The 23,584-nt window shown below is 40.7% G+C and overlaps 3 protein-coding genes and 1 long non-coding RNA gene across 4 annotated transcripts; 3 read left to right on the top strand and 1 right to left on the bottom strand.

Moving 5' to 3' along the window:
• Positions 1-308: 308 nt before the first annotated feature.
• LOC114868677 (extracellular calcium-sensing receptor-like) lies at positions 309-4,203 on the top strand. The gene is made up of 8 exons (XM_029172475.1): positions 309-448; positions 665-959; positions 1,047-1,336; positions 1,649-1,944; positions 2,440-2,645; positions 2,800-3,021; positions 3,098-3,221; positions 3,308-4,203. Exons 1-8 carry the CDS (start codon positions 342-344, stop codon positions 4,201-4,203), a joined length of 2,436 nt encoding a protein of 811 aa, XP_029028308.1. The 5' UTR covers positions 309-341.
• Positions 4,204-6,195: 1,992 nt separating this feature from the next.
• Positions 6,196-7,295, bottom strand: LOC129605060 (uncharacterized). Its single transcript, XR_008696549.1, has 2 exons — positions 6,635-7,295; positions 6,196-6,515 (listed from the first exon to the last, which is right to left on the bottom strand). It is a non-coding gene; the product is annotated as an uncharacterized LOC129605060 (long non-coding RNA).
• Positions 7,296-9,431: 2,136 nt separating this feature from the next.
• LOC114868680 (extracellular calcium-sensing receptor-like) lies at positions 9,432-14,357 on the top strand. The gene is made up of 8 exons (XM_029172481.2): positions 9,432-9,544; positions 9,862-10,156; positions 10,243-10,532; positions 10,627-10,922; positions 11,329-11,534; positions 11,622-11,843; positions 11,913-12,036; positions 13,329-14,357. The coding sequence occupies exons 1-8, from the start codon at positions 9,438-9,440 to the stop codon at positions 14,225-14,227; spliced, it is 2,439 nt and encodes an 812-aa protein (XP_029028314.1). The 5' UTR covers positions 9,432-9,437; the 3' UTR covers positions 14,228-14,357.
• A 5,170-nt stretch (positions 14,358-19,527) lies between these two features.
• LOC114868682 (extracellular calcium-sensing receptor-like) lies at positions 19,528-23,549 on the top strand. Its single transcript, XM_029172482.2, has 8 exons — positions 19,528-19,800; positions 20,097-20,391; positions 20,481-20,770; positions 20,939-21,234; positions 21,430-21,635; positions 21,732-21,953; positions 22,028-22,151; positions 22,587-23,549. The coding sequence occupies exons 1-8, from the start codon at positions 19,631-19,633 to the stop codon at positions 23,483-23,485; spliced, it is 2,502 nt and encodes an 833-aa protein (XP_029028315.1). The 5' UTR covers positions 19,528-19,630; the 3' UTR covers positions 23,486-23,549.
• Positions 23,550-23,584: the final 35 nt, after the last annotated feature.

The raw sequence follows: 23,584 nt of genomic DNA, 5'->3' as shown, positions 1-23,584 counted from the left end.
ATGTGTCCCACAGACCGGGGTGAGAGCTCCCTCTCTCTGATGCAAGGAAAGCTGACATACAGGGAAGCTTCTATCATAGACGCTATATAAACCAAATGAAACCACTTAAGCTCACATACAGTACCTACATCGTAGCACTGGAAATGTCAGCCCCTTATTTTCATCTTATATTAGCACTGGTTTGCTTTGACATGGTGCCGGCATTTTTTTTAAATGTTTCTGCGGATGATTTGCAACAAAGTGCCAGTCGCCCGGCTGCCAGGACTTTTGTGCAAGACAGTATTTTGAGGTCATCTGCTACATGCAAGCTACAGGGGTCCCCTCATCTGCCTGCATTCTCAATGAATGGTGACTATGTTATTGGTGGGGTCTTCTCCATTCACTACAACATCAAGGCAGTAAAGTACAACTACACCACCAAGCCGGAGCCATTGCAGTGCACAGGGAGGTTAGTATAAATGTGAAAGGTTTCTTTATGTCATAACACGATCACAAAAACTAAACTAAACTCATGGTTGGGTTAATACATTCAGGTGGTTAATTAGTTGTCATTTGCATTTGCTTGTGCCATGTGGCCATCATGTCTGTTGCCAAATTTATTGGAATTTCCGTCTGTAATGTGTCACATTAATGTGTGTCAGTACTAATGTGTGTCTCTACGTAGAATTGACTCCCGTGAGCTGCGCTTCTCACGTGCAATGATCTTTGCCATCGAGGAAATTAACAATAGCTCAAAGCTCCTTCCAGGCATCCGACTGGGTTATCAGATCCATGACTCCTGTGCCTCGGTCCCCATGACAGCCACAGTGGCCTTCCATCTTTTAAATGGCCTGGACTCTGGGTTTAAGAACAAAGATAACTGCTCACAGTCTGGCATCGTGATGGCCGTGGTTGGTGAGTCTGGGTCCACACCATCCATCGGCATGTCACGCATCATTGGGTCCTTTAACATTCCTCAGGTTAATATGTTGAATTTTTGGCAGGTTGTTTTTACTGTTGTTTTTTAAAACTGACTTTTTATAGTCACACACTATTGTTTTCTGTAGGTGAGCCACTTTGCCACCTGTACATGTTTGTCCAATAAGCAGCAGTTCCCTAGTTTCTTCAGAACTATCCCCAGTGATAAGTTTCAAGCATATGCATTGGCCAAGTTGGTGAAGCAGTTTGGCTGGACCTGGATCGGTGCTGTCCGATCAGACTCAGACTATGGGAATTATGGCATGGCATCTTTTCTGAATGCAGCTTACAAAGAGGGGATCTGTGTGGAATACTCTGAATCATTCTATCGTACCCAACCACGTAGCAGGATCCAAAGAGTGGCTGATATCATTCGAAGGTATTAGTAACTCATTTTGCTTGTGTTCTCTTAATTGGGATCAAACGTCTTCATACAAACCTGTATCAAAAACCATCAGAATAAGAATATGATATTTTATGACCTTAGTAACAATTGGTTATGACATATTTACTCGCTTTCAAAGTTTGAAAGTTTACTGCATTCTTATGTGATGTTTACGTGTTAAAGACATTTCCATTTCATAAAAAGCTAATTAGGGGAATGTATTTATACTGATTTATATTTCACACCTATGTTGGTGTTTATGGACATGATATACAGTAATAAACAGATTGTTTAATGTCTGTCCAGGTCAACAGCTGTGGTTGTTGTAGCATTTGCAGCCTTTGGTGACATGAAGATACTGATGGAGGAGCTGTCTCTTGAGCCTTCACCACCTCGCCAGTGGATAGGCAGCGAGGCCTGGGTAACGGACCCAGATATGCTGAGGTTCACCTTCTGTGCTGGCGCCATGGGAATAGGCATCCCACGATCTATCATCCCAGGTCTGAGACACTTTCTTCTGAATCTCCCTCCTACTAAAGTGGCAGCCTCCCCGGTACTAACAGAGTTCTGGGAGAATGCCTTCAACTGCAGACGGGAAAAAAGTGAGAGGATTGTGCTTCTCTTAATAAATTTTAGTTGTGGCTTGTTCTGTTGCTGCTGCATGTCTGACTTTTGGTTCTAAATATGATTCAATTATTATTTCAGTGTTTGTGTGGGTCAGTTATTTATTTTTCTTGCCAGCCAGTAAATGTAGCCACATTTTGTTCATCATGTTTGTGGCTAAAAAAATAACAGTAGTGTTTTAAATCTGAATCTCATGTGAGTCAAACTGGGGATTTCTATGTTAAAATATAGGGAATAGTACAGGACAAAACCCAATTTACTTACAGTACTGTATCTTGCGGATGAATCTTATATTGATTATAATAATAAATAATATAAATAATAATAAATGCAACAGTAATAATATGTGATAAAACACACCTTAAGAAATGTGGTTATTTTAATAGGGTTGTCGCAAATGTTTTTACAACCTATTTGTTATGTAATATAAGTTGGTGTAGGCACTGACTAGCAAATCCTGTCAATGTTTCTAGTTTCTGCCACAGACAAGAATATTTGCAATGGAAGTGAAGACATACAAACACTCCAAGTGCCGTACACTGACACATCTCAGCTCCGTATAACTAACATGGTGTACAAGGCTGTTTATGCAATAGCCCATGCCATTCATGAGGCTGTGTGTCAGGAGATTAATTCTACAACTCAGTGTGACAAACTCAACAGGACAGAGTCCACACAGGTCAGTCAAAATGAATAAACACAAGTTTTGTTAGTTATAGCGTATATAACATTAAGGATCACCTATGTGATTTTCGTCAACAATGCTTATGAAAAGATTAGTTATCTGTTTACATCTTTCTTCTTTCTCCCTGTCTTCTTTTCTGTTATAACAGATTCTGTCAAAGCTGAAGAAAGTCAACTTTTCTCAAAATGGTTATCATGTGTCGTTTGATGCCAACGGGGATCCTGTGGCCATGTATGAGCTGGTTAACTGGCAGAAAAGTAAAAGTGGCAGCTTGGAGATGATGACAGTAGGATACTATGACGCTTCACTGCCAGAGGGCCAAGAGCTCCACATCTACCAGAACCTCACCTGGATGGAGGACAGTAAAGAGGTAAGATAACATAAGTTACAATGACTCCAGCTGTATAGGAAAGGGTCGTGTGTGTGTGTTCGTCATGTTTGTGTAGGTGCCTGTCTCAGTGTGCACTGACAGCTGTCCTCCAGGAACTCATAAAATCCTGCAGAAGGGAAAACCCATATGTTGTTATGACTGTGTCCCATGTCCTGATGGAGAGATTAGCAACACCACAGGTAAAATAACATGTTTTACTGTACATGCATAACTAGAAGATCACATACATGAATGTTAAAGGTTTTCTTAACTTTCACTTTTTCAGATTCACTTAATTGTTTCCTTTGCCCAAAAGAATTCTGGCCTAATGCAGAAAGAGACACTTGTTTACCAAAGCCTGTGGAGTTTCTTTCTTACCACGAGGTTCTAGGAATCATTTTGGCTATATTCTCCATTAGTGGAGCTTGTCTGGCTGTTATAACAGCAACTGTGTTGTTCCGTCATAGAACGTCCCCCATAGTCAGAGCCAACAACTCTGAGCTGAGCTTCCTGCTGCTCTTCTCTTTGACTCTGTGCTTCTTATGCTCATTGACTTTCATTGGACCCCCCTCAGAGTGGTCCTGCATGCTGAGACACACAGCGTTTGGCATCACCTTCGTCCTCTGCATCTCTTGCGTTCTGGGGAAAACTCTAGTAGTGTTAATGGCGTTCAAAGCGACACTACCAGGCAGCAATGTCATGAAGTGGTTTGGTCCTCCACAGCAGAGAATGACTGTGGTGTCTTTTACATTTATCCAAGTTTTAATCTGCATTATTTGGTTGCTTCTTCGACCACCATTTCCAATGAAGAATTTAAGCACATACAAGGACAGAATCATCCTGGAGTGTGCATTAGGTTCAGCAGTTGGGTTCTGGGCTGTGCTGGGCTACATAGGCCTGCTTGCTGTGTTTTGCTTTGTGTTGGCTGTTTTAGCTCGAAAACTACCTGATAATTTCAATGAAGCCAAGTTGATCACCTTCAGCATGTTGATATTCTGTGCAGTCTGGATCACCTTCATTCCAGCGTATGTCAGCTCTCCTGGGAAATTTACTGTGGCTGTGGAGATATTTGCTATTCTAGCCTCCAGTTTTGGATTAATACTGTGCATATTTGCTCCAAAGTGTTTTATTATATTGTTTAAACCAGAGAAAAACACCAAGAAACATGTAATGAAAAAATAACAGTCTTACGAATTTTGACACATCTACATAGCCCATTTCCAGCTTTTCTACCACAAAAGGTCAACGTCACAAATTCTTGTGCCTTCTTGATTTCTCTTTTCATCTCACTCAAGTGAGTCATATTTCAGCAAACATATACCTTTAAAATGAATATATTCATACATTTTTAAAATAGAAGTTTGTGTCTGGTGTCTATTTTTATCCAACAATAAAACCAAACAGTTTTACAGACTGGGGTGTTGCTGAAAACCTAACTTGTCCAGTGTGTTTACCTCTTTATCATATCTACACGACACCTTACAATAGCTTTGAAATGCATGAAATTTACATTAGATGTTAGATTGTTTTAGGCCAATGTGCAGATAAGCTGTCAGATAAAAGGTCTCAAACTGCCACTATCATAATAAGCCCAAACAAAATAGACACATATTATCTATACACATATATAGCGGCATATTTAAAAAACACAATGATGATACCTACATTTAGACCTAATTATCACAAAAAATAACTTACCAGTCTAAAGAAACATTATAAACAGTTATAATGCACTTACATAGGTTTATAGTAGAGGACAGAAGTATTGGACTTAACTATAATGAAGGGGTCTAACTCATATATCAGTATATCATTCTTAGAAATGGGAGATGGAAACCTGCAAACTATGTCAATTAAAATTTAATATTTTATTATGTCTTTTACAGAATAATCATTTTATGACTTAATAGGGATCTACTAGAGATGGGCAAATCAATCCTAATATTGATAATATCGATACCAACGCTAGTATTGATATCGATCAATACCCAGACAAAAATACCAATACTTTGGTTGAATCTTTACTCCTCCACACTGCTGTTGTTTTTTCAAAGAGGCGACCTAATTGTCTCTCTGCATCTCTAAGTGCCTGTGTGTAAATGACGTGCGTGCGCCTGTACAGTATGCCAGTGAAGCAGACACACAGAAGACACACTAGCCAACTTCATGTCCTTTGTTAGCACATCCATATATCTCCTTCTTGGTCGCCCTCTTGCCCTCTTGCCTGGCAGCTCCATCTCCAACATCCTTCTACCGACAGTGACATGCGGTCAGGGTTGGCAGGGGAGGCGGGGCCTAACCTCACCAACAAAATACCATAATATGAATACATAATAACATAAAATAGAAATTGATATCTGTCCATTGATCTGTGTTACAAATGTATTTCCTCTACATTTTTCAAAAATTCTTAACAACAACAAGTAAAATCGCTGAACATGCGCAATTCTGGCCCTAATACAGGGAGAAACGCGAGAAGAGGCATCAATGAGCCGACCCTCAGCCCAGGGCTCCAGCTCCCATTCTCGCGCCGTCATTACATGTTGAGGCACAGGTATGTGCACACACTCATACAAACATATACATATATGATATACATACACATATGCGAAAAACGGGACCCCCAATAAACCAACCGCACAGACACAGACGAACACCCACATCCACACATAAATCAACACACACTACCACAAACTTTATCACAAAGAACTAGTTAGTCATATGTGAACCCATGCACTGTCAAATACATTCTCACACCCACACCATTCGCTTAATCTCATTCTTGGGGAGGGTAGGTCTCCGGCCTGCCACCCAGGTGGCCCCAGGCAGAGACCGCAGCATTAGTGTATATGACTAATGCAATTAAAACTGCAGAGCATCCCACTTAGGAGGGACGGAACCACCGGATGGAGGGACCGGTAGCCCCGGTCCCTCCATCAGTAGGACGCCCCTCACAGACCTGAGTGGATGAATGTGTAGGGAGGTAGGTAGGAAGCAAGTGTAACCCACCTCAGCGCTTACTGTCCAGGATAATAACTGAGTGATACAGGTATCGGTTTCTTGGTATGCCAATTATCATGTGGACCAGTGAGTCAGAAGTCTGAGTTCGCTCTAGGAGAAAGGGGTATCAGCAACGTGCATTGAGGGGAAGAGTAAAACTCTGGCACGCAGATGTAATTTTTTATGCACTGTATTAAAATCACATCAATGACACATTAACGGCAGTATGAGACATTTTTCTACCAGTAACACAGAACATCCTACTCCAAGTCACAATTGGTGGTTTTGGATGGCTCGCCACGACCACTGGAGTTCCTCTTTATCTTCAGGACCAAGAGGAATCCCAGCAGACGAGATCTTTACTTTATCCTCAGAGTAAGGAGATCCAAACAAGGGAAAGAAAAAGACCCGGCCAGAGGTTCAAGCATCACACAACACACACACACGCTTCGGCACAACTGCACATCACAAGGCCCTCAGCAATCCAGGTGTCGCTTTCAGATGAAACAGGAACACGGGAGTTCAGAAATACATCGTGTCAAGCTAGCGCTAGCAAAACCCATGCGGCTGCCAGTCCAAGCTAGCGCCGTAGTGGCTAATGATCATAACTTACTCCGTTGTATCTTTGGCACGACGCTCTGTCCGCCAGCGACTTCACAGCCGAAGAGACTATGTCCCACACCGATTATGACCACAATAAATCAAATTAATTGTCTCTCTTACACGTAGAACTAACAGTCTGCAGCAAAAGTTAGTGTGTAGCCACCTTGACTTTGGCTTGGCAGAATGACCCGTATCACGTGACAACGTCCGATCGCTCACACCGCATCTCATGAACCCCTCGTATTCCCGTTTCAAGTGGGCTTGCTGAAAACTTATTCAAAGTGGCCAAAACGTTTTTTTTCTTTTTTTTTTAAAGACGTGATAACTTTTGTACGTTTGTTTACATACACCTACATGTTTGTGCATACATGTTGAATTATTCACAAATACAATTTATTACTTTTTTTCTCTACAGGGTTCTTTTCTTTTTTTTTTCCAATTAACCATATTGATCCATTTATTCCCTTCACTAATCAATTGATAAGCTGGACCGCTATTCAACCCTGGTAACCTGGGTTACACAAGGCACCGGGGTCCGCAGAGCCAGGTTCCAGACTAGCTCTGCTAAATCCCTTCCCACCGCCCCCCACAACCCCCAGCCACTACTACTACCCAGGCACCACACGCAGCGCAGCCAGAACCATCCTCACCCCTCTGTCACACTTACCCATTCTCTCGCTCAAGTATGCTCATGCTCGCCCCGTGTATGCTCCACTCCAAACCTACACACATACTCTGCATTTGTGCATTGAGGGCCCAGGGCTCAGGGGTTAGGGCCCACTGAAGACCACAGCCCAATCTCTCTACCTGGTTATTGATTTGACGAAGCAGACAATGTGTCAACAAGCTGTTCCAGTACTGAGTAATGCTTAATTTCTTTTTAGTTTTCCAGTTCATGAGGATGATTTTCTTTGCGACACAGAAGGCAGAAAGGAGTGTGTGTGATAAGTTTGTCTCTAGGTCAAGCCCACTTAGATCTCCTAGAAGACAAGTGCAGGGGCTGCTGGGATTGGACAGCTTAACCGGGTTGACAGGTGTTCACATACTATTTGCCAAAATTGCTGCACAGGTGAACATGACCAGAATGCATGTAGGAATCTATCTGCTGTATTATCTGTACAATGAGGGCAAATATTTGAGTTTGTGAGACCCATTTGGAACATCCTGTGTCCTGTATAATGGGTTCTATGAAGAATTTTATATTGTATTACTTGTAAATTTGTATTTTTTCTCATTCTGAATAAATTAGAACATATATTATTCCAGAACGTGTGATTAGTGGTGATGTCCAGATCAGTTTCCCATTTAGAGATCAGAAGGCTCACTGCCTGATCAACATTGGAAATTAAAATATAGATTTTCGATACTGTTCTTTTCCCTGATATATCAATAAATCGTGAAATCTGCTCCAACCACTACCCTCTCTCCTCTGGGGAAGCTCTCTATGACCTCATCAAACTCACTCCAGAATCTCTTCTTCTCTTCCAAGTCACAGCCAGCTTGTGGAACATACCCACTGATTACGTTCACCATCACCATCATTTCTAGCTGTAGGCCATCACCCTGCCTGAGATTTTTTTCATCTCTAGAACATTGTTCACAAACTCCCTCTTTAGGATCACTCCTACCCTGTTTCTCTTCCCATTTACACCATGGTAGAACAGTTTGTATCCTTCTCCAATAATTGTGCTGCCCTTCCACCTCATCTCCTGCACACAAAGTACATCGACCTTCCGTCTCTCCATTATGTCTGCCAACTTTCTGCCTTTCCCTGTTATTGTGCCAATGTTAAGAGTCTCTATTCTCAGATCTAGGCTCCTGCCTTTCCTCTTCTCTCTCTGTCCATGAACCCTTCTGCCTCCTCTCCTTTTTGACCAAAAGTAGTTCAATTTCTACAGGCACCCTGTAGGTTAACAGCATCGGTGACGGTTGTTGTTAGCCCAGGCCACAACTGATTCGGTTTGAAATTCTTATGGACAACTGGTATGGTTGTTTTTGGCAAGTTTTACGTCGGATGCCCTTCCTGACGCAGCCCTCTCTATTTATCTGGGCTTGAGACTAGCACAGAAGTTACTGGCTTGCAATCCCTGTGACTAGATTATGACCTAATAGGGACAAAAGATAAGATAACATAAGATAAGAAAACCTTTAATAGTCCCACAGTGGGGAAATTACTTCTCACAACAGCAGTACAGATAATCGAGAATACAGCTACAGAACAGTTTGTGTTGGCACAGTACAAAGCAGTACAGTACGGTTGGAGTAAGTACGAGGTCATTGCAGGGTTATTGCACAGTAATGGGTATAAGATTTGTACCAGTAACAATATACATGATTGTTCACAGATTTACACAAATATTGTGCAGAGCAGGTTGCTATATAAACCACCCAAAACAAAATAATAGTGACTTTTAAAAACTTAGAAAGGCAAGAAAAACAATGACATTTGGTAGTTATATGGCTCATAAAGCCACATAACTAAAGGACCTGTAGTTAAGTAAACAGCATTGGACAATGACCTCATCTCTGAGCATTGTATGACATACAATGATAAGGGGACCTCTGCTAAGTTATATAAACTAGTGAACACACACTTATAAAGACATGTATATGCCTGAGGGATGGCAATCTCATCTGTCTTTATTGGTCTTGCTTTAGCTCTAGGTTTGTCCGAACTGATCTCAGATTGTTATTTATGGTTTGGTCAGAAACAAAGGCCAAATACCCAGATACATGCTGAAGCTGTAGTCAGCCCTGAAGATCCATCTGTCATGTGTAAGCTGCAGGGTAGCACACATCTACCTGCATTCACAATGGATGGAGACTATATGATTGGAGGAGTGTTTTCCACCCATAACAGCATTCCCACAGTGAGGCATGACTACACCATCATGCCTGAGCCACTGAGGTGCACAGGAAGGTTGGTATGAAGGAGAGTGTGTGAAAACACAGGATGTGATGCTATAAGGATTTCTGCTTTTAAATTAATAGGCTACTGTATATCAGTATTTGATAATGTGTATGACATGTATTCATTTGACCATCAGAATATTTCTTATTGAAAAAAAAAGTATTGTGTAATTTTGGGTTATTTATATTTGAGGAAATAAAAAAATGTAATGCAGTTCATGGTCCATAATTCTGAAGAACATTTCAGCTTTGTTGTGTTTACTTCATCAATTATCAATTGGCCATGAGCATTTTTAGTTTTAATACTGACATGTCTGTCTTCTTAAGTGTTGAATCCCGTGAACTACATTTCTCACGTGCAATGATCTTTGCCATTGAGGAGATAAACAACAGCACAAAGCTGCTTCCAGGCATCAGGCTTGGTTATCAGATCCACGACTCGTGCACATCGGTTCCAGTGGCAGTGAAAGTGGCCTTGCAACTTACAAATGGACTGGATGTGTCCTATTATACTGAGAGAAATTGCTCCCACTCTGGTGTGACATTGGCAGTTGTTGGTGAAACTGGGTCTGGTCACTCCGTCGCCATGTCACGCATCATGAGGTCTTTTAACATTCCGCAAGTAATAAATGTTTTATTTGTAACAATGTTTTCAAATTTCTTTATGATGACTGGCATGAAATACTCACACTGTGTTGCTTTCTGTAGGTGAGCCACTTTGCCACTTGTGCATGTTTGTCCAATAAGCAGCAGTTCCCCAGTTTCTTCAGAACAATTCCCAGTGATAAGTTTCAAGCTGATGCACTGGCTAAACTGGTAAAGCAGTTTGGCTGGACTTGGATTGGAGCTGTCCGATCAGATTCAGATTATGGAAACTATGGGATGGCATCTTTCCTGAATGCAGCATACAAAGAGGGGATCTGTGTGGAATACTCTGAATCTTTCTATCGTACCCAACCACGTAACAGGATAAAGAAAGTGGCTGATGTTATTCGCAGGTTGATGCATCATTGCTTGTCCTTGGTTTTTATTTTAGTCAAAGAAAATAAATAGTACATGTATGAGACAAATAAATATGCAATGCCTTTTTAGGTCAACAGCTGTCGTTGTTGTGGCATTTGTGGCTGCTAGTGACATGAGGATTCTGATGGAGGAGCTTTCTCGTGAACTTTCTTCACCTCGTCAGTGGATAGGCAGCGAGTCCTGGGTAACTCACCCAGACATGCTGAGATTTACAGTATGTGCTGGAGCTGTGGGGTTTGGTATCCCTCGATCTGTCATCCCAGGTCTGAGAGACTTCCTGCTGGATCTGTCTCCGACTAAAGTGGCAGCTTCCCCAGTATTAACAGAGTTCTGGGAGGATGCCTTCAACTGCACTATCAAGAAAGGTGACAAGGCTTTGTCTTAAAACAACAGTATAAAACAACTGTTTACTTAGTAGTTGTTGTTATAGCAACTGTCTGAGCAGAGTTTACTATGGTAATTCAAACGATAAACAACATGCATGCCTGGTGTAACTTGTGAATGAAGTCAGTCCTTTCTGTGAACAAATTGTTAATATCATTGCTCTCAATTAAAGTATAAGTGTGAGCTAGTACATTACACTTATATATTGCATTCCACAATTTCTACTGTGTCAAAATACTGTATAAATGCATTATCACTGTACTGTATAGATTAAATAAGCTGATATGTAAACTAAACGAATGAACATGTGGTTAGGTTGTTCATAAAATTAATATATACTGTACTGTACTTATGTCATATATACGTACAATACTACAACACCTTTAGGTGCTACAACAGAAAAGAGTGTATGCAATGGAAGTGAAGACATACAGAATCTCCAGAACGCCTACACTGACACATCTCAGCTCCGTGTCACCAACATGGTGTACAAGGCTGTTTATGCAATAGCTCATGCCATTCATAATGATGTGTGTCATGAGATTGATTCTACAACTCAGTGTGACAAACTCACAAAAATAGAGTCCAAACAGGTCAGTCAAAATGAATAAATGCAATATATAACATGCATTGTATAATTTGACAAAAATATGGTATTGTTTGCTTTTGCACTTTTATAGATTCTTACTCAACTGAAGAAAATCAACTTCTTTCAAAATGGCTATCATGTGTCGTTTGATGCCAATGGGGATCCTGTGGCCATGTATGAGCTGGTTAACTGGCAGAAAAGTAAGAGTGGCAGCCTTGAGATGGTGACAGTAGGATACTATGATGCTTCACTGCCAGAGGGCCAAGAGTTCCACATCTACCAGAACCTCACCTGGATGGAGGACAGGACACAGGTAAGATGGCATATGTTACCATGGCAACAGCTGTGTAGCAAAGTGTTACGTGTGTGTTCATCCTGTTAGGTGCCTATATCAGTGTGCACTGACAGCTGTCCTTCAGGAACTCATAAAGTGCTGCAGAAAGGAAAACCCATCTGTTGTTATGACTGTGTCCCATGTCCTGAGGGAGAAATTAGCAACACCACAGGTAAAATAACACGTTTTACATGCATAACTACAGCATCACATACATTGTAACATAACATGGTATGTTATAATAACATAACACTGAAAAAATATGTTCTTGGTGCTGTAAATGTTATACTGTTAACCTGGGTAAATTTAACAAAAAAGTTTCAGTATTTATCTAAGATATTGTAGCAGTCCAGGAACTTAGACCTGCCCTGAGTCACTGAGGTTCATGGGAAAAATGACAGTTTCTGTGTTCCTAATGTTATAGTTAAAGATAGGAGTTGAGTAGTGTTATAAGTTTGGTGGTGACTTAGTGAAGTGTTCGTTCATGTGTGTTTATAATGTGTTCTGTGTTTTGTCAGCTGCACCCTGATGGGGAAGAGTACGCATGTAACTGACCCTTAGTATGCAGCGATGCAATTTATTGTGTTAAAAGTAAATGTGATGGTTTTGCTCTTGGCTTGCAAAACTACCACAATCTGTGTGTTAGTGGCAGCATGCACTAACCACTGCACCAAACAACTAGTGCAATTAATTTTTTTATTAATATATGAGTAAACACTTGAAGGTATTGTTGCAAATACATACTAAATAAAAATACTAAGTACTAATAAGTACAATTTAGCAAATATTTTGCAATAACAAAAAATGAATTAATCATTACTGAAATATAACTTGTAAACGTACATCACAGTAAGTATTGATGCAAATTCATTTAGAATAAAATTTACTAAGGAGTGAGTAAGATTTAGTGATTTGTTTGGATCAATTACCAAAAAAAGTAAAGTTTACTTGAGTACTTGAATTAAACTACTATGTGCTATTAGGTATAGTGTACCTACAAATTAGCCCTGTGATATTTACTTAGAATTTCTGCGTTGAAATTGTTGTAGGTTTTTCTGAGTAAATTTCACTCTACACTTTTTTCAGTGTATATGACTGAGGTTTTCTTTCACTTTAACCCAGATTCACCAAATTGTTTCAAATGCAAATGCCTTACATTGTATATTTATAGGATCTGCTGCAAACATCAACTTATAACATCAGCAGATCTCTAGGGGTGAATCTATGGTTTGATGAGTCAGCATCATTAGGCAGGTGTTCATTATTGTTATGCTTGATCTGTGTTCATAACCACACTCACTTGATACTGCCAATATTTGAAGGTATTCTTACACGCTGCCCTGTGGCTGCTGTGCATTGACCTTAAATTGTAACGATTCTTATAAGCTATTATGTATTATTTCTGAAATTTTACAAAATTAAAAAAAAAAATACTTCTAACAACTTTTTGATTTATTCTTTCAGATTCACTCAATTGTTTCCTTTGCCCAAAAGAATTCTGGCCTAATGTAAAGAGAGACGCTTGTTTACCAAAGCCTGTGGAGTTTCTCTCTTACAACGAGGTTCTAGGAATCATCTTGGCTACATTCTCCATTGGTGGAGCTTGTCTTGCTGTTATAACTGCAACTGTGTTCTTCCGTCACAGAACCTCCCCCATAGTCAGGGCCAACAACTCTGAGCTGAGCTTCCTGCTGCTCTACTCTTTGACTCTGTGCTTCTTATGCTCATTAATTTTCATTGGAGCCCCCTCAGAGTGGTCCTGCATGCTGAGACACGCAGCGTTTGGCATCACCTTCGTCCTCTGCATCTCTTGTGTTCTGGGGAAAACTCTAGTTGTGTTGATGGCCTTCAAAGAAACACTACCAGGAAGCAATGTCATGAAGTGGTTTGGTCCTCCACAGCAAAGAATGACTGTGGTGTCTTTCACATTTATCCAAGTTTTAATCTGCATTATTTGGTTGCTTTTTCATCCACCATTTCCAATGAAGAATTTAAGCACATACAAGGACAGAATCATCCTGGAGTGTGCATTAGGTTCAGCAGTTGGGTTCTGGGCTGTGCTGGCCTACATAGGCCTGCTTGCTGTGTTTTGCTTTGTGTTGGCTGTTTTAGCTCGAAAACTACCTGATAATTTCAATGAAGCCAAGTTGATCAGCTTCAGCATGTTGATATTCTGTGCAGTCTGGATCACCTTTATTCCAGCTTATGTCAGCTCTCCTGGAAAATTTACTGTGGCTGTGGAGATATTTGCTATTCTGGCCTCCAGTTTTGGATTAATACTGTGCATATTTGCTCCAAAGCTTTTTATTATATTGTTTAAACCAGAGAAAAACACCAAGAAACATGTTATGAACAACAAGTAATTTTTATAGTGCTGCAGTGTACTGTAAACACTTTGCTGTGTTTTTGTGCAGTTTGCTTTTCCTCTATACAGTATATTCTATATGCTATATTATATTAAAAACTACTCTGAACTACAGATCACGGGTTCAGGACATTTATATTCATTTAAATATATAAAAACAAATCTTACCATTACCCTTACCATGATGACCCTTGGCAAAAAATGTATACCAAAGGTTTATTTGATCAAGTATACTGAAGTATATTTCTAAAGTATACTTTGAGTATAGCAAGTATACTCATGTGAATCTACTTCCAGTATTCTTATGAATTTACTTATTCAATACTTCTTGGGACTAAATCGGCCCACTTTTCAGTCACCAAAAGTTCACCTGAAGTATATTTTAAATATATGAAAAGTAAACTTTAAGCACAAAATTAGTCATAGTTTATGCACTATTAACTGCATTAAATGGAATTTAAATAAACTTGCATATTTTCTATGTACTTCTAGGCTACTAACTGTACTGAACAACTAAATTAGTGTAATTCAAGTAGAGTAGAAGGCGCAAAATCACAATCTGGCTTTGCACTGTGTTTGATGATTGGTTTGCTTTAATCACATGATTATTTCCTTTTGGTTATTAGATGCACCTGTTACCTGTTCTTGAGGGCGTGTGGTGTTACTAAGAGCACAGAGGCGGAGCCTTCACTATTGTCGACCTATTGCGTTACGGCCTATGTTCACCACGAATCAGAAGTATCCAACATGAACAGGTCTCCATGTGTCTGGTACTGGGCCGGTGATAAGTGTCTTTTTCAAGACACCTGGGGGCTCAAGCCGGAGACCCTCTGCTTCTTAAAGATTACTAATAATACCTGTGTACCAGTGGCGTGTGGTGAGGTTCATGGCTGGTGAGGCACTGACTTCTCCAGAGTCAGACAATAAAAGAACTGCAATGAGTATCTATATGTTCTCTACGGCAAACATAATTACTTTAATTATAACAGAGGAACAGAGTGATACAGTGATACTGGCTTTTGTTTTTGGTTAACACAGGACCTCTGCCTTAAAATACCACTGGAATAAAAACGTGAGACTTTGCTTTTAGTTAACACAGGACTGCAAATCAACACAAGACTTTGACTTTACTTGACTTAAAAATCTAAGTTGTTGTCATCAGTTATTTTTTAGAAAACTGAAAACCATTTGTGGTCTTAGTTTTATATATTATATACAATATCCCGTGTTAGTCCAGACGTTATCACAGGTTGAAAAAAGTAAGCAGGGAAAACAGTACAGTGGAGGCGGTTTGTGGCAGCACAGCCGCACAGCCAGTCTTTTCGGGGTGCACCTGTCCGTTTGAAATTAATACAACAAAATATTCCTAAAACGACTATAGCTTGTTTTGGATGCATAGCTCGATAAACTAATATAAACTCATTTTCACACGTTATATTCTTTCTCGTGCTGCTGCTATGTCAAAATAATTTCTCTATAATGGGATCTTTAGCTGCAGATTATATTTTTGTAATTAAGTGCCAGTTTGAGAACAGTGAATGCTGTCAGGATTACGCAGATATCGGACCCACATGCACAGCACGGAAAACTTGGTAGTTTAACTGGTGGGCCAGAACAGAAACAAGGATCAACGTGAGTCCATTGCAGAAAAAGTCTCGAACATAGTACAACCCTAGGAGGCCCCCACAGGGACCAAACAAACCCCTCTCCTGGAGGGTGGTGATGGGGAGAGATTCCCGACCCAGCAGCCGCTGGGCCAGAACGGCAGACAGCTTGTCCAGGGCGAACAGCGGGGTCCAGGAGGACGGCGCCGAGACCAGCTTTCTCCAGAGGGGCGATGCTCCAGGGACCCGGGGGCCGAGGTAGGCGGTGATGGCAGAGACCGCGCCATCGCCGTGGCAGGAGAGGACGTCCCTCAGGCGAGCGGCTGTGATCAAGGCGGACTCGAGGCGAACGACACCGAAGGAGGCAGCGCCACCTAAGCGGCTGGAGGCGCCGAGGGCGAGGCCACCAGGCAGGAGGACGAGACAGGAGCCGGCGGGAAGCCGGAACCAGAGACCAACACAAATGTGGGACCAGAACCAGAGATGAAGACCGACGTGGGACCTGGACCAGAGACCAGGGCAGACGTGGCGCTGGAGCCAGAACCAGAGACATAGACCGACGAGACGCCCAGCAGGAACCGATGCAGGCGTGGTTGGTGCCAGACCACCAGGAACCAATGCAGGTGTGGTCAGTGCCGGAACCCCAGGAACAGACGCAGGCGAGGCTGGAGGCGGATCACCAGGAATCGATGCAGATGTGGCCGGACCACCAGGTGCTGCATCTGCACACATTAAGATAGATTGCCCTGGGTCCGTGGTTCGATTTGACATGGTATTTGATGTTGAAATTTTGATAAACGTTATCTCAAGATGCCTGACCCAGTTGCCAAACCTACTGTCATGTATGGTTGATGATCCAGGACTGGAGCCAGTATGTCTGAATGTGTATTCATTACAGAACGCATTTAATATACAGTATATCAGACAAACTATGGACAATTACATTTGCATGGAATAAATCAGTATCTCAGAATTTCCAACAATTTTAGAACATTTTACTATTTACAGATGAATCACCGCATAACCTACCTGGGAACTGTGGTTTACAGACATAGCTTTGGTTCTAAAAACATATTGACCTAACATATTTTAATTGCTTTTAGTAAGGTGTATGATATATCAAATGCTAATATATAACCAATAGAAATGTAGTTATTGCTTTTTTCTTCATAAATTTGTGTCTGTGTGTATCTCAAGTCATTGCAGGTATCTAGCCTAGAGAGGTTTTGTCAGCTGGTGCTGGGGAATTCTAGGGCAAAGAGTACAGGTTGTCATCCCATCTTCCCTGGTCTTGTGGATCAGGGCAGTGTTGCAATACCTGAATAAAAGTTGAAATACTATAAAACATTTGTCTGTTTTGCCTCAAAAAAAGAGGTTAGCGAAACAGCAACAGTCAAAGCCAATTGTCAACCAATGCACCAGCACTATAATGCTGGATAAGTTACCTTCACAGTTTAACGTGCAGACCACGGAATGAATGGGTAGGATTCATAATTACGTTGAAAGCATAGTTTCTGGAGCAGAACAGGTACAGTCATGGGCAGTTGGCTGGGGAGATGTGAGGATCTTTGTTGTGCTCATCATGTTTTGGAAGAGATTTTGATCGGAAGCAGTACAGCTGCTGTTCAGATGGAGAATGCAGCTGTTTTCCTTGACACCACTCTGGAAGCTATAGAGAATAGAACAGTAGATTAATGAAATGTCCAGTATTTCCCTCACAAATGTAAACAATATGTAGAGGATCAGGTCAGAGGTTAGATCAATTGTAATGGTGTTTGGAGTAAACACGTTTTCACCTTGGCTTTTATAGAGATGGCCAGTTAAATCTTGGCATGGCATTAAAAACCTCCTTTCTGTCAGGCTGCTCAAATTCACTCGGATGGGCCGGGACAAGGATTTTCACAAGGTCCTCCACATAACGACCTGGGTCCATCAGGACATTATTGAAGTTGGTCTCCATCAGGTTCCCACATAATCTGAACCATAACATTACAAATTACCCATAAACAGACTAAAATAAAAATATAATAGATAAAAATATCAAAATAAGTTGACCAACTGCATACAGAGAAAAATTATAGACAATAATATAGATCAGATTCTGAATATTTCAACTACTCAAATGTGAAATTCAAAATTCTCTGTCAAATAAAACTGCTTATTGGCAAACAAATTATCATACTGCTGTTAAATGTACATACCTTTGCTCCTGAGGTGAGCAACAACTCTTGTTGTTCCCACAGCCTGCAGTGGCCTCTTTTTCAAAGCAGTCGGAGGTTAAATAGTGTCCACACACGAACAAGCATTTAGGCAACTGAAATGTGCACATCAAATATCTGCAGACTGTGCATGTGGTACGCTATGCATTTTTCATGATAGTATTTCTATAGTTATACATTCAGATAACATACAAACCAAGTACTGTATACTTGATCACTTAAATCTACTTCAGTTTGGTATATCTTAGTATATATGTGCATAAATGTGAACTTAATGGACACTTTTTCTTTTTTAATCTAAAGAAAGTATACAAATAGTGTACTTGTATGTACCACTTTTTGCCAAGGGAAGGGTCTGATTTAAGTATATGGTACAGTAACAAATTGAGACGATTTACACTGTTTAAATTTATTGTACAGTAAATGTATTTTTTGTAGATGTGACTAAAATCCGACATAAAGGTGGGAGAATAATGTTGTAGGGATTGTTTTGCTGCTTTACCCACATAGGATAGAACCATGAAGACAGAAAATCATGTTGGGAGTGAGAAAGACATCTGCTACGATATAAAACAATTATTAAAAAGAGGTTCAAAACATGTACATCCACGTTGGTTAACAATCTTTGAGAGCTTAAAAGTGCTAATGTGTTTTCATTTAGACACAGCTCTATTATGTTTATTGTAGTTTGCAACCCATATTTATACATCCATCTTCTACTGCTTAATCCCATACGGGGGTTTGCGAGCCCATCCCAGCTGGCTATGGACGAGAGGCGGGGGTGCACCCTGGACAGGTCGCCAGTCCAACACAGAGAAACGCAATTTAGAGTGACCAATTAACCTAATGCATGTTTTTCGGACCGAGTCGAAACCAGAGAACACGGAGAGAATCCAACCCACGCAAACACAGGGAGAACATGCGAACTCCACACAGAAAGGCACCCAGTTCGCCCCGGGAATCGACATTGTGCCGCCCCATATTTACCCAAAGTATGTAAAATGTAAATCAAATTTTATCAAAATGTATTCATTTAGTATTATATTAGTATTTGATCCTGCTTATATATACACTGTACCCAAATCAAGTTTAATGTCATCCAAGATTTCTACAAACTCTTCATCAATTGTCTTGATTTTCTGTAACACCCATCATATAAACGAGATGACTAGAACTATAACTGCAATACTAACAAATTAAAAAAAACTAACTACATGTGCTTCTCATTAGTGCCGACCTCTCCTGCTGCCACTGCTACACTGCATAGCTTTGCTGTGTCTTACTTCACTTTCCAAATTAGGAGTAAATGTCCAATAGTAGCCTAGGAGGAGAAGCAAGGATGATGTATGGTCGGCTTACGCAGGGTAAGGAGGGAAAGCATGGTTCAAAGATTATATAAACAAGTGGAAAACATGCTGAGGTCCACACACATAATGTATGGAGATGTTTGCTTTCTTTTTTGCTTTCAGCTTTGCCCTGGATTTGTTGGTGAAATCAGCTCTTGTGTTGAATGATTCTGGGGCTGATCAGACAGAAAGATATGAGTACACACAGGCTACACCTGCTGCAGCTGCTAGAATGACAGAAGACTCCTCCGTTGTATGTAAAGTGCAGGGGACCCCTCGTCTGCCTGCGTTTTCCAAGGATGGTGACTATGTTATCGGTGGACTGTTCTCCATTCACTACAACATGGAGGCAGTGAAGCACAACTACACGGCCTTGCCTGAGTCACTCAAGTGCATGGGGAGGTTAGTAAGACTGGAATATAAGGATCTGATATAATGATGCATAGAATAGAATACATTATGTGACTTTATAATAAGGTATTATGACAAAAAGAAAATTTGACATTGTGCTTACAGGTTTTGGCAGATTTGTTGTTTCTTATATAACTAAATTTATTACTGTGATGGTTAATCAGGTATTGTCTGTACTGTGTATGTGCAGCAAAGATATCACTAGCATTACTATGCTCTTGACTTTTGTTGTAATCTGTCAACTTCTAATTGATTATAGTATATCTATTTGTTTTCTGTGTGTATAGACTTGAACCACGTGAATTGCATTTTGCACGTGCAATGATTTTTACTATTGAGGAAATTAACAACAGCTCAAAGCTACTTCCAGGCATCAGGCTCGGTTATGAGATCCATGATGCTTGTGCATCAGTTGCCATGGTTGTGAAAATTGCCTTCCAGCTTTCAAATGGCCTGGACCCTGTGTTTTATGCTGGTGACAACTGCTCACTGTCTGGTATGATGATGGCTATTATTGGTGAGTCTGGGTCCACGCCATCCATCAGCATGTCACGCGCCATTGGGCCATTTAATATTCCACAAGTAAATATCTTCAAGTAACAGCTGTGTTTCAATAGACTCTCACTGATGTTTTAGAATACTAGTAAAAGATGTGATGCTGTTTTCTGTAGGTGAGCCACTTCGCCACTTGTGCATGTTTGTCAAATAAGCAGCAGTTCCCCAGTTTCTTCAGGACAGTACCCAGTGACCAGTTCCAGGCTGAAGCTCTGGCTAAACTGGTGAAACAGTTTGGCTGGACTTGGATCGGTGCCATCAGGTCAGATTCAGACTATGGGAATAATGGGATGGCAGCTTTCCTGAAGGTGGCACACAAAGAGGGGATCTGTGTAGAATACTCTGAATCCTTCTACCGTAACCACCCACGCAGCAGGATCCAGAGAGTGGCTGATGTCATACGCAGGTTTCTGAAGTCATTAACTGTATTTGGGATTTGTAACAAATGTCGTTAGTAAATGGTTTACTGTAGCTTTGTTTGTGTTACCTCATGACTATAGTCAGTTCTTTACGTGCAGCTCATCAAGTTAAAGTAATTTTATTGAACGTTTGTATTACAATCTTTTGTGTAAAGGTCAACAGCCACAGTTATTGTGGCATTTGCAGGCTATGGAGAATTGAAATTACTGATGGAGGAACTGACTATTGAGCCTTCCCCACCTCGCCAGTGGATTGGCAGTGAAGCCTGGGTGACTCACCCAGACATGCTGAGGTTCACCTTCTGTACCGGTGCTTTGGGTTTTGGTATCCCAAGATCTGTCATCCCAGGTCTCAGAGGATTCTTGCTGGATCTGTCCACTGCTAAAGTGGCAGAGTCCCCAGTACTGACTGAGTTCTGGGAGGATGCTTTCAACTGCAGCCTAGTAAAAAGTGAGAGGATTCTGCTGACAAATTTAACAAAGCTGCTACAAAAATACACACTATCAAAGTAAAATACATACATTAGGTTTGTGGAGGTTATTGGTTCATAGAAGAAAAAAGTCAATTACGAGAGAACAATTAAGTATTAAATGTGAAAATGATATAACGTGCTACAATGCAACACTTTGATTTATATGTTGTTAGGTGCAGCATCAAACAAACGCACATGTGATGGAAGTGAAGACATAAAAAAGCTCCAGAACGCCTACACTGACACCTCTGAGCTGCGTGTCACTAACATGGTGTACAAGGCTGTTTATGCAGTTGCTCATGCCATTCACGATGTTGTGTGTCAGGAGATTAATTCTACAACTCAGTGTGACAAACTCACCAGGACAGAGTCCAAACAGGTCAGTTGGATAAAAATACATGTGTAATTTAGCTTTAGTGAAATTGTTTTAGTTAGATATTCTTTTTCTTTTTTATTTGTTACTTTTATGTCACAGATTGTTGCTGCTCTAAAAAATATCAACTTCTCTCAAAATGGTTATCATGTGTCATTTGATGCCAACGGGGATCCTGTGGCCATGTATGAGCTGGTTAACTGGCAGAAAAGTAAGAGTGGCAGCCTTGAGATGGTGACAGTAGGATACTATGATGCTTCACTGCCAGAGGGCCAAGAGTTCCACATCTACCAGAACCTCACCTGGATGGAGGACAGGACACAGGTAAGATGACATATGTTACCATGGCAACAGCTGTGTAGCAAAGTGTCATATGTGTTTTCATCATGTTTGTGTAGGTGCCTGTGTCATTGTGCACTGACAGCTGTCCTCCAGGAACTCATAAAGTGCTGCAGAAGGGAAAACCCATCTGTTGTTATGACTGTGTCCCATGTCCTGAGGCAGAGATTAGCAACACCACAGGTAACATAATGTGTCAGATAAATACTTTTTACTAATATTTAATGAATACCTTCTAAATGGCTAGTAGCATATGATGAGAATCCAAAACCAAATCCTGCAATTGTATTATGATGATCACAGAAAGATATTGTATAGTAGTATAGGATCTGCTGCTAACAACCAAAACACCTCAGCAGTTCTCTAGGAGTGAATCTATGGTGTGATGAGTTAGCATCCTGACAGGTGTTCAATTGTTGTGCAACATCTGTGTAATTCTTAACCACACTCACTTGATACTGCCAATATTTGAAGGTATTCTTACACACTGTCCTGTGGCTGGTGTGCGTCAACCTTAAATTGTAATAATGATTCTTATAAGCTATTATGTAATATTCCTGAAAACCTACAAAGTCAAAAAACAAATACTTCTAACGACTTTTTGATTTATTCTTTCAGATTCACTCAATTGTTTCCTTTGCCCAAAAGAATTCTGGCCTAATGCAGAGAGAGACACTTGTTTGCCAAAGCCTGTGGAGTTTCTCTCTTACAACGAAGTTCTAGGAATCATCTTGGCTACATTCTCTGTTGGTGGAGCTTGCCTGGCTGTTATTACAGGAACTGTGTTCTATCAGCACAGAACATCCCCCATAGTCAGAGCCAACAACTCTGAGCTGAGCTTCCTGCTGCTCTTCTCCTTGACACTGTGCTTCTTATGCTCATTAACCTTCATTGGAGTCCCCTCAGAGTGGTCCTGCATGCTGAGACACACAGCGTTTGGCATCACCTTCGTCCTCTGCATCTCTTGTGTTCTGGGGAAAACTCTAGTTGTGTTGATGGCCTTCAAAGCGACACTACCAGGCAGCAATGTCATGAAGTGGTTTGGTCCTCCACAGCAGAGAATGACTGTGGTGTCTTTCACATTTATCCAAGTTTTAATTTGCATTATTTGGTTGCTTCTTCGACCACCATTTCCAATGCAAAATTTAACCATGTACAAGGACAGAATCATCCTAGAGTGTGCATTAGGTTCAGTAGTTGGGTTCTGGGCTGTGTTGGGCTACATAGGCCTGCTTGCTGTCTTTTGCTTTGTGTTGGCTGTTCTAGCACGAAAACTCCCTGATAATTTCAATGAAGCCAAGTTCATCACCTTCAGCATGCTGATATTCTGTGCAGTCTGGATCACCTTTATTCCAGCTTATGTCAGCTCTCCTGGGAAATTTACTGTGGCTGTGGAGATATTTGCTATTCTGGCCTCCAGTTTTGGATTAATACTGTGCATATTTGCTCCAAAGCTTTTTATTATATTGTTTAAACCAAAGAAAAACACCAAGAAACATGTAATGAAAAAGAATTAAATCTAGGATTGCTGAAAATATAGTTTGTGTTATGTTAAATGGTATAAATGTTATCAATCTGACACTGAAAATAAATTCAGAAATTTTAAGAATACTTGA

The sequence above is a fragment of the Betta splendens genome, chromosome 13, assembly GCF_900634795.4.
Source record: "Betta splendens chromosome 13, fBetSpl5.4, whole genome shotgun sequence".
NCBI lineage: Eukaryota > Metazoa > Chordata > Actinopteri > Anabantiformes > Osphronemidae > Betta > Betta splendens.
Note: the sequence above shows the minus strand (reverse complement) of the source record. Positions and strands in the feature narration are given on the sequence as shown.

Excerpts from the sequence above, each read along its gene's own strand:
- LOC114868677 (XM_029172475.1), top strand. The coding sequence starts at position 342 with ATGAATGGTGACTATGTTATTGGTGGGGTCTTCTCCATTCACTACAAC. Across the intron at positions 1,945-2,439 it reads CAACTGCAGACGGGAAAAAA|TTTCTGCCACAGACAAGAAT; the intron begins GTGAGAGGATTG and ends CAATGTTTCTAG. Across the intron at positions 2,646-2,799 it reads ACAGGACAGAGTCCACACAG|ATTCTGTCAAAGCTGAAGAA; the intron begins GTCAGTCAAAAT and ends CTGTTATAACAG.
- LOC114868682 (XM_029172482.2), top strand. The coding sequence starts at position 19,631 with ATGACAGAAGACTCCTCCGTTGTATGTAAAGTGCAGGGGACCCCTCGT. Across the intron at positions 20,392-20,480 it reads GGCCATTTAATATTCCACAA|GTGAGCCACTTCGCCACTTG; the intron begins GTAAATATCTTC and ends TGTTTTCTGTAG. Across the intron at positions 22,152-22,586 it reads AGAGATTAGCAACACCACAG|ATTCACTCAATTGTTTCCTT; the intron begins GTAACATAATGT and ends TTATTCTTTCAG.
- LOC114868680 (XM_029172481.2), top strand. The coding sequence starts at position 9,438 with ATGGATGGAGACTATATGATTGGAGGAGTGTTTTCCACCCATAACAGC. Across the intron at positions 10,157-10,242 it reads GGTCTTTTAACATTCCGCAA|GTGAGCCACTTTGCCACTTG; the intron begins GTAATAAATGTT and ends TGCTTTCTGTAG. Across the intron at positions 11,844-11,912 it reads GGATGGAGGACAGGACACAG|GTGCCTATATCAGTGTGCAC; the intron begins GTAAGATGGCAT and ends TCATCCTGTTAG.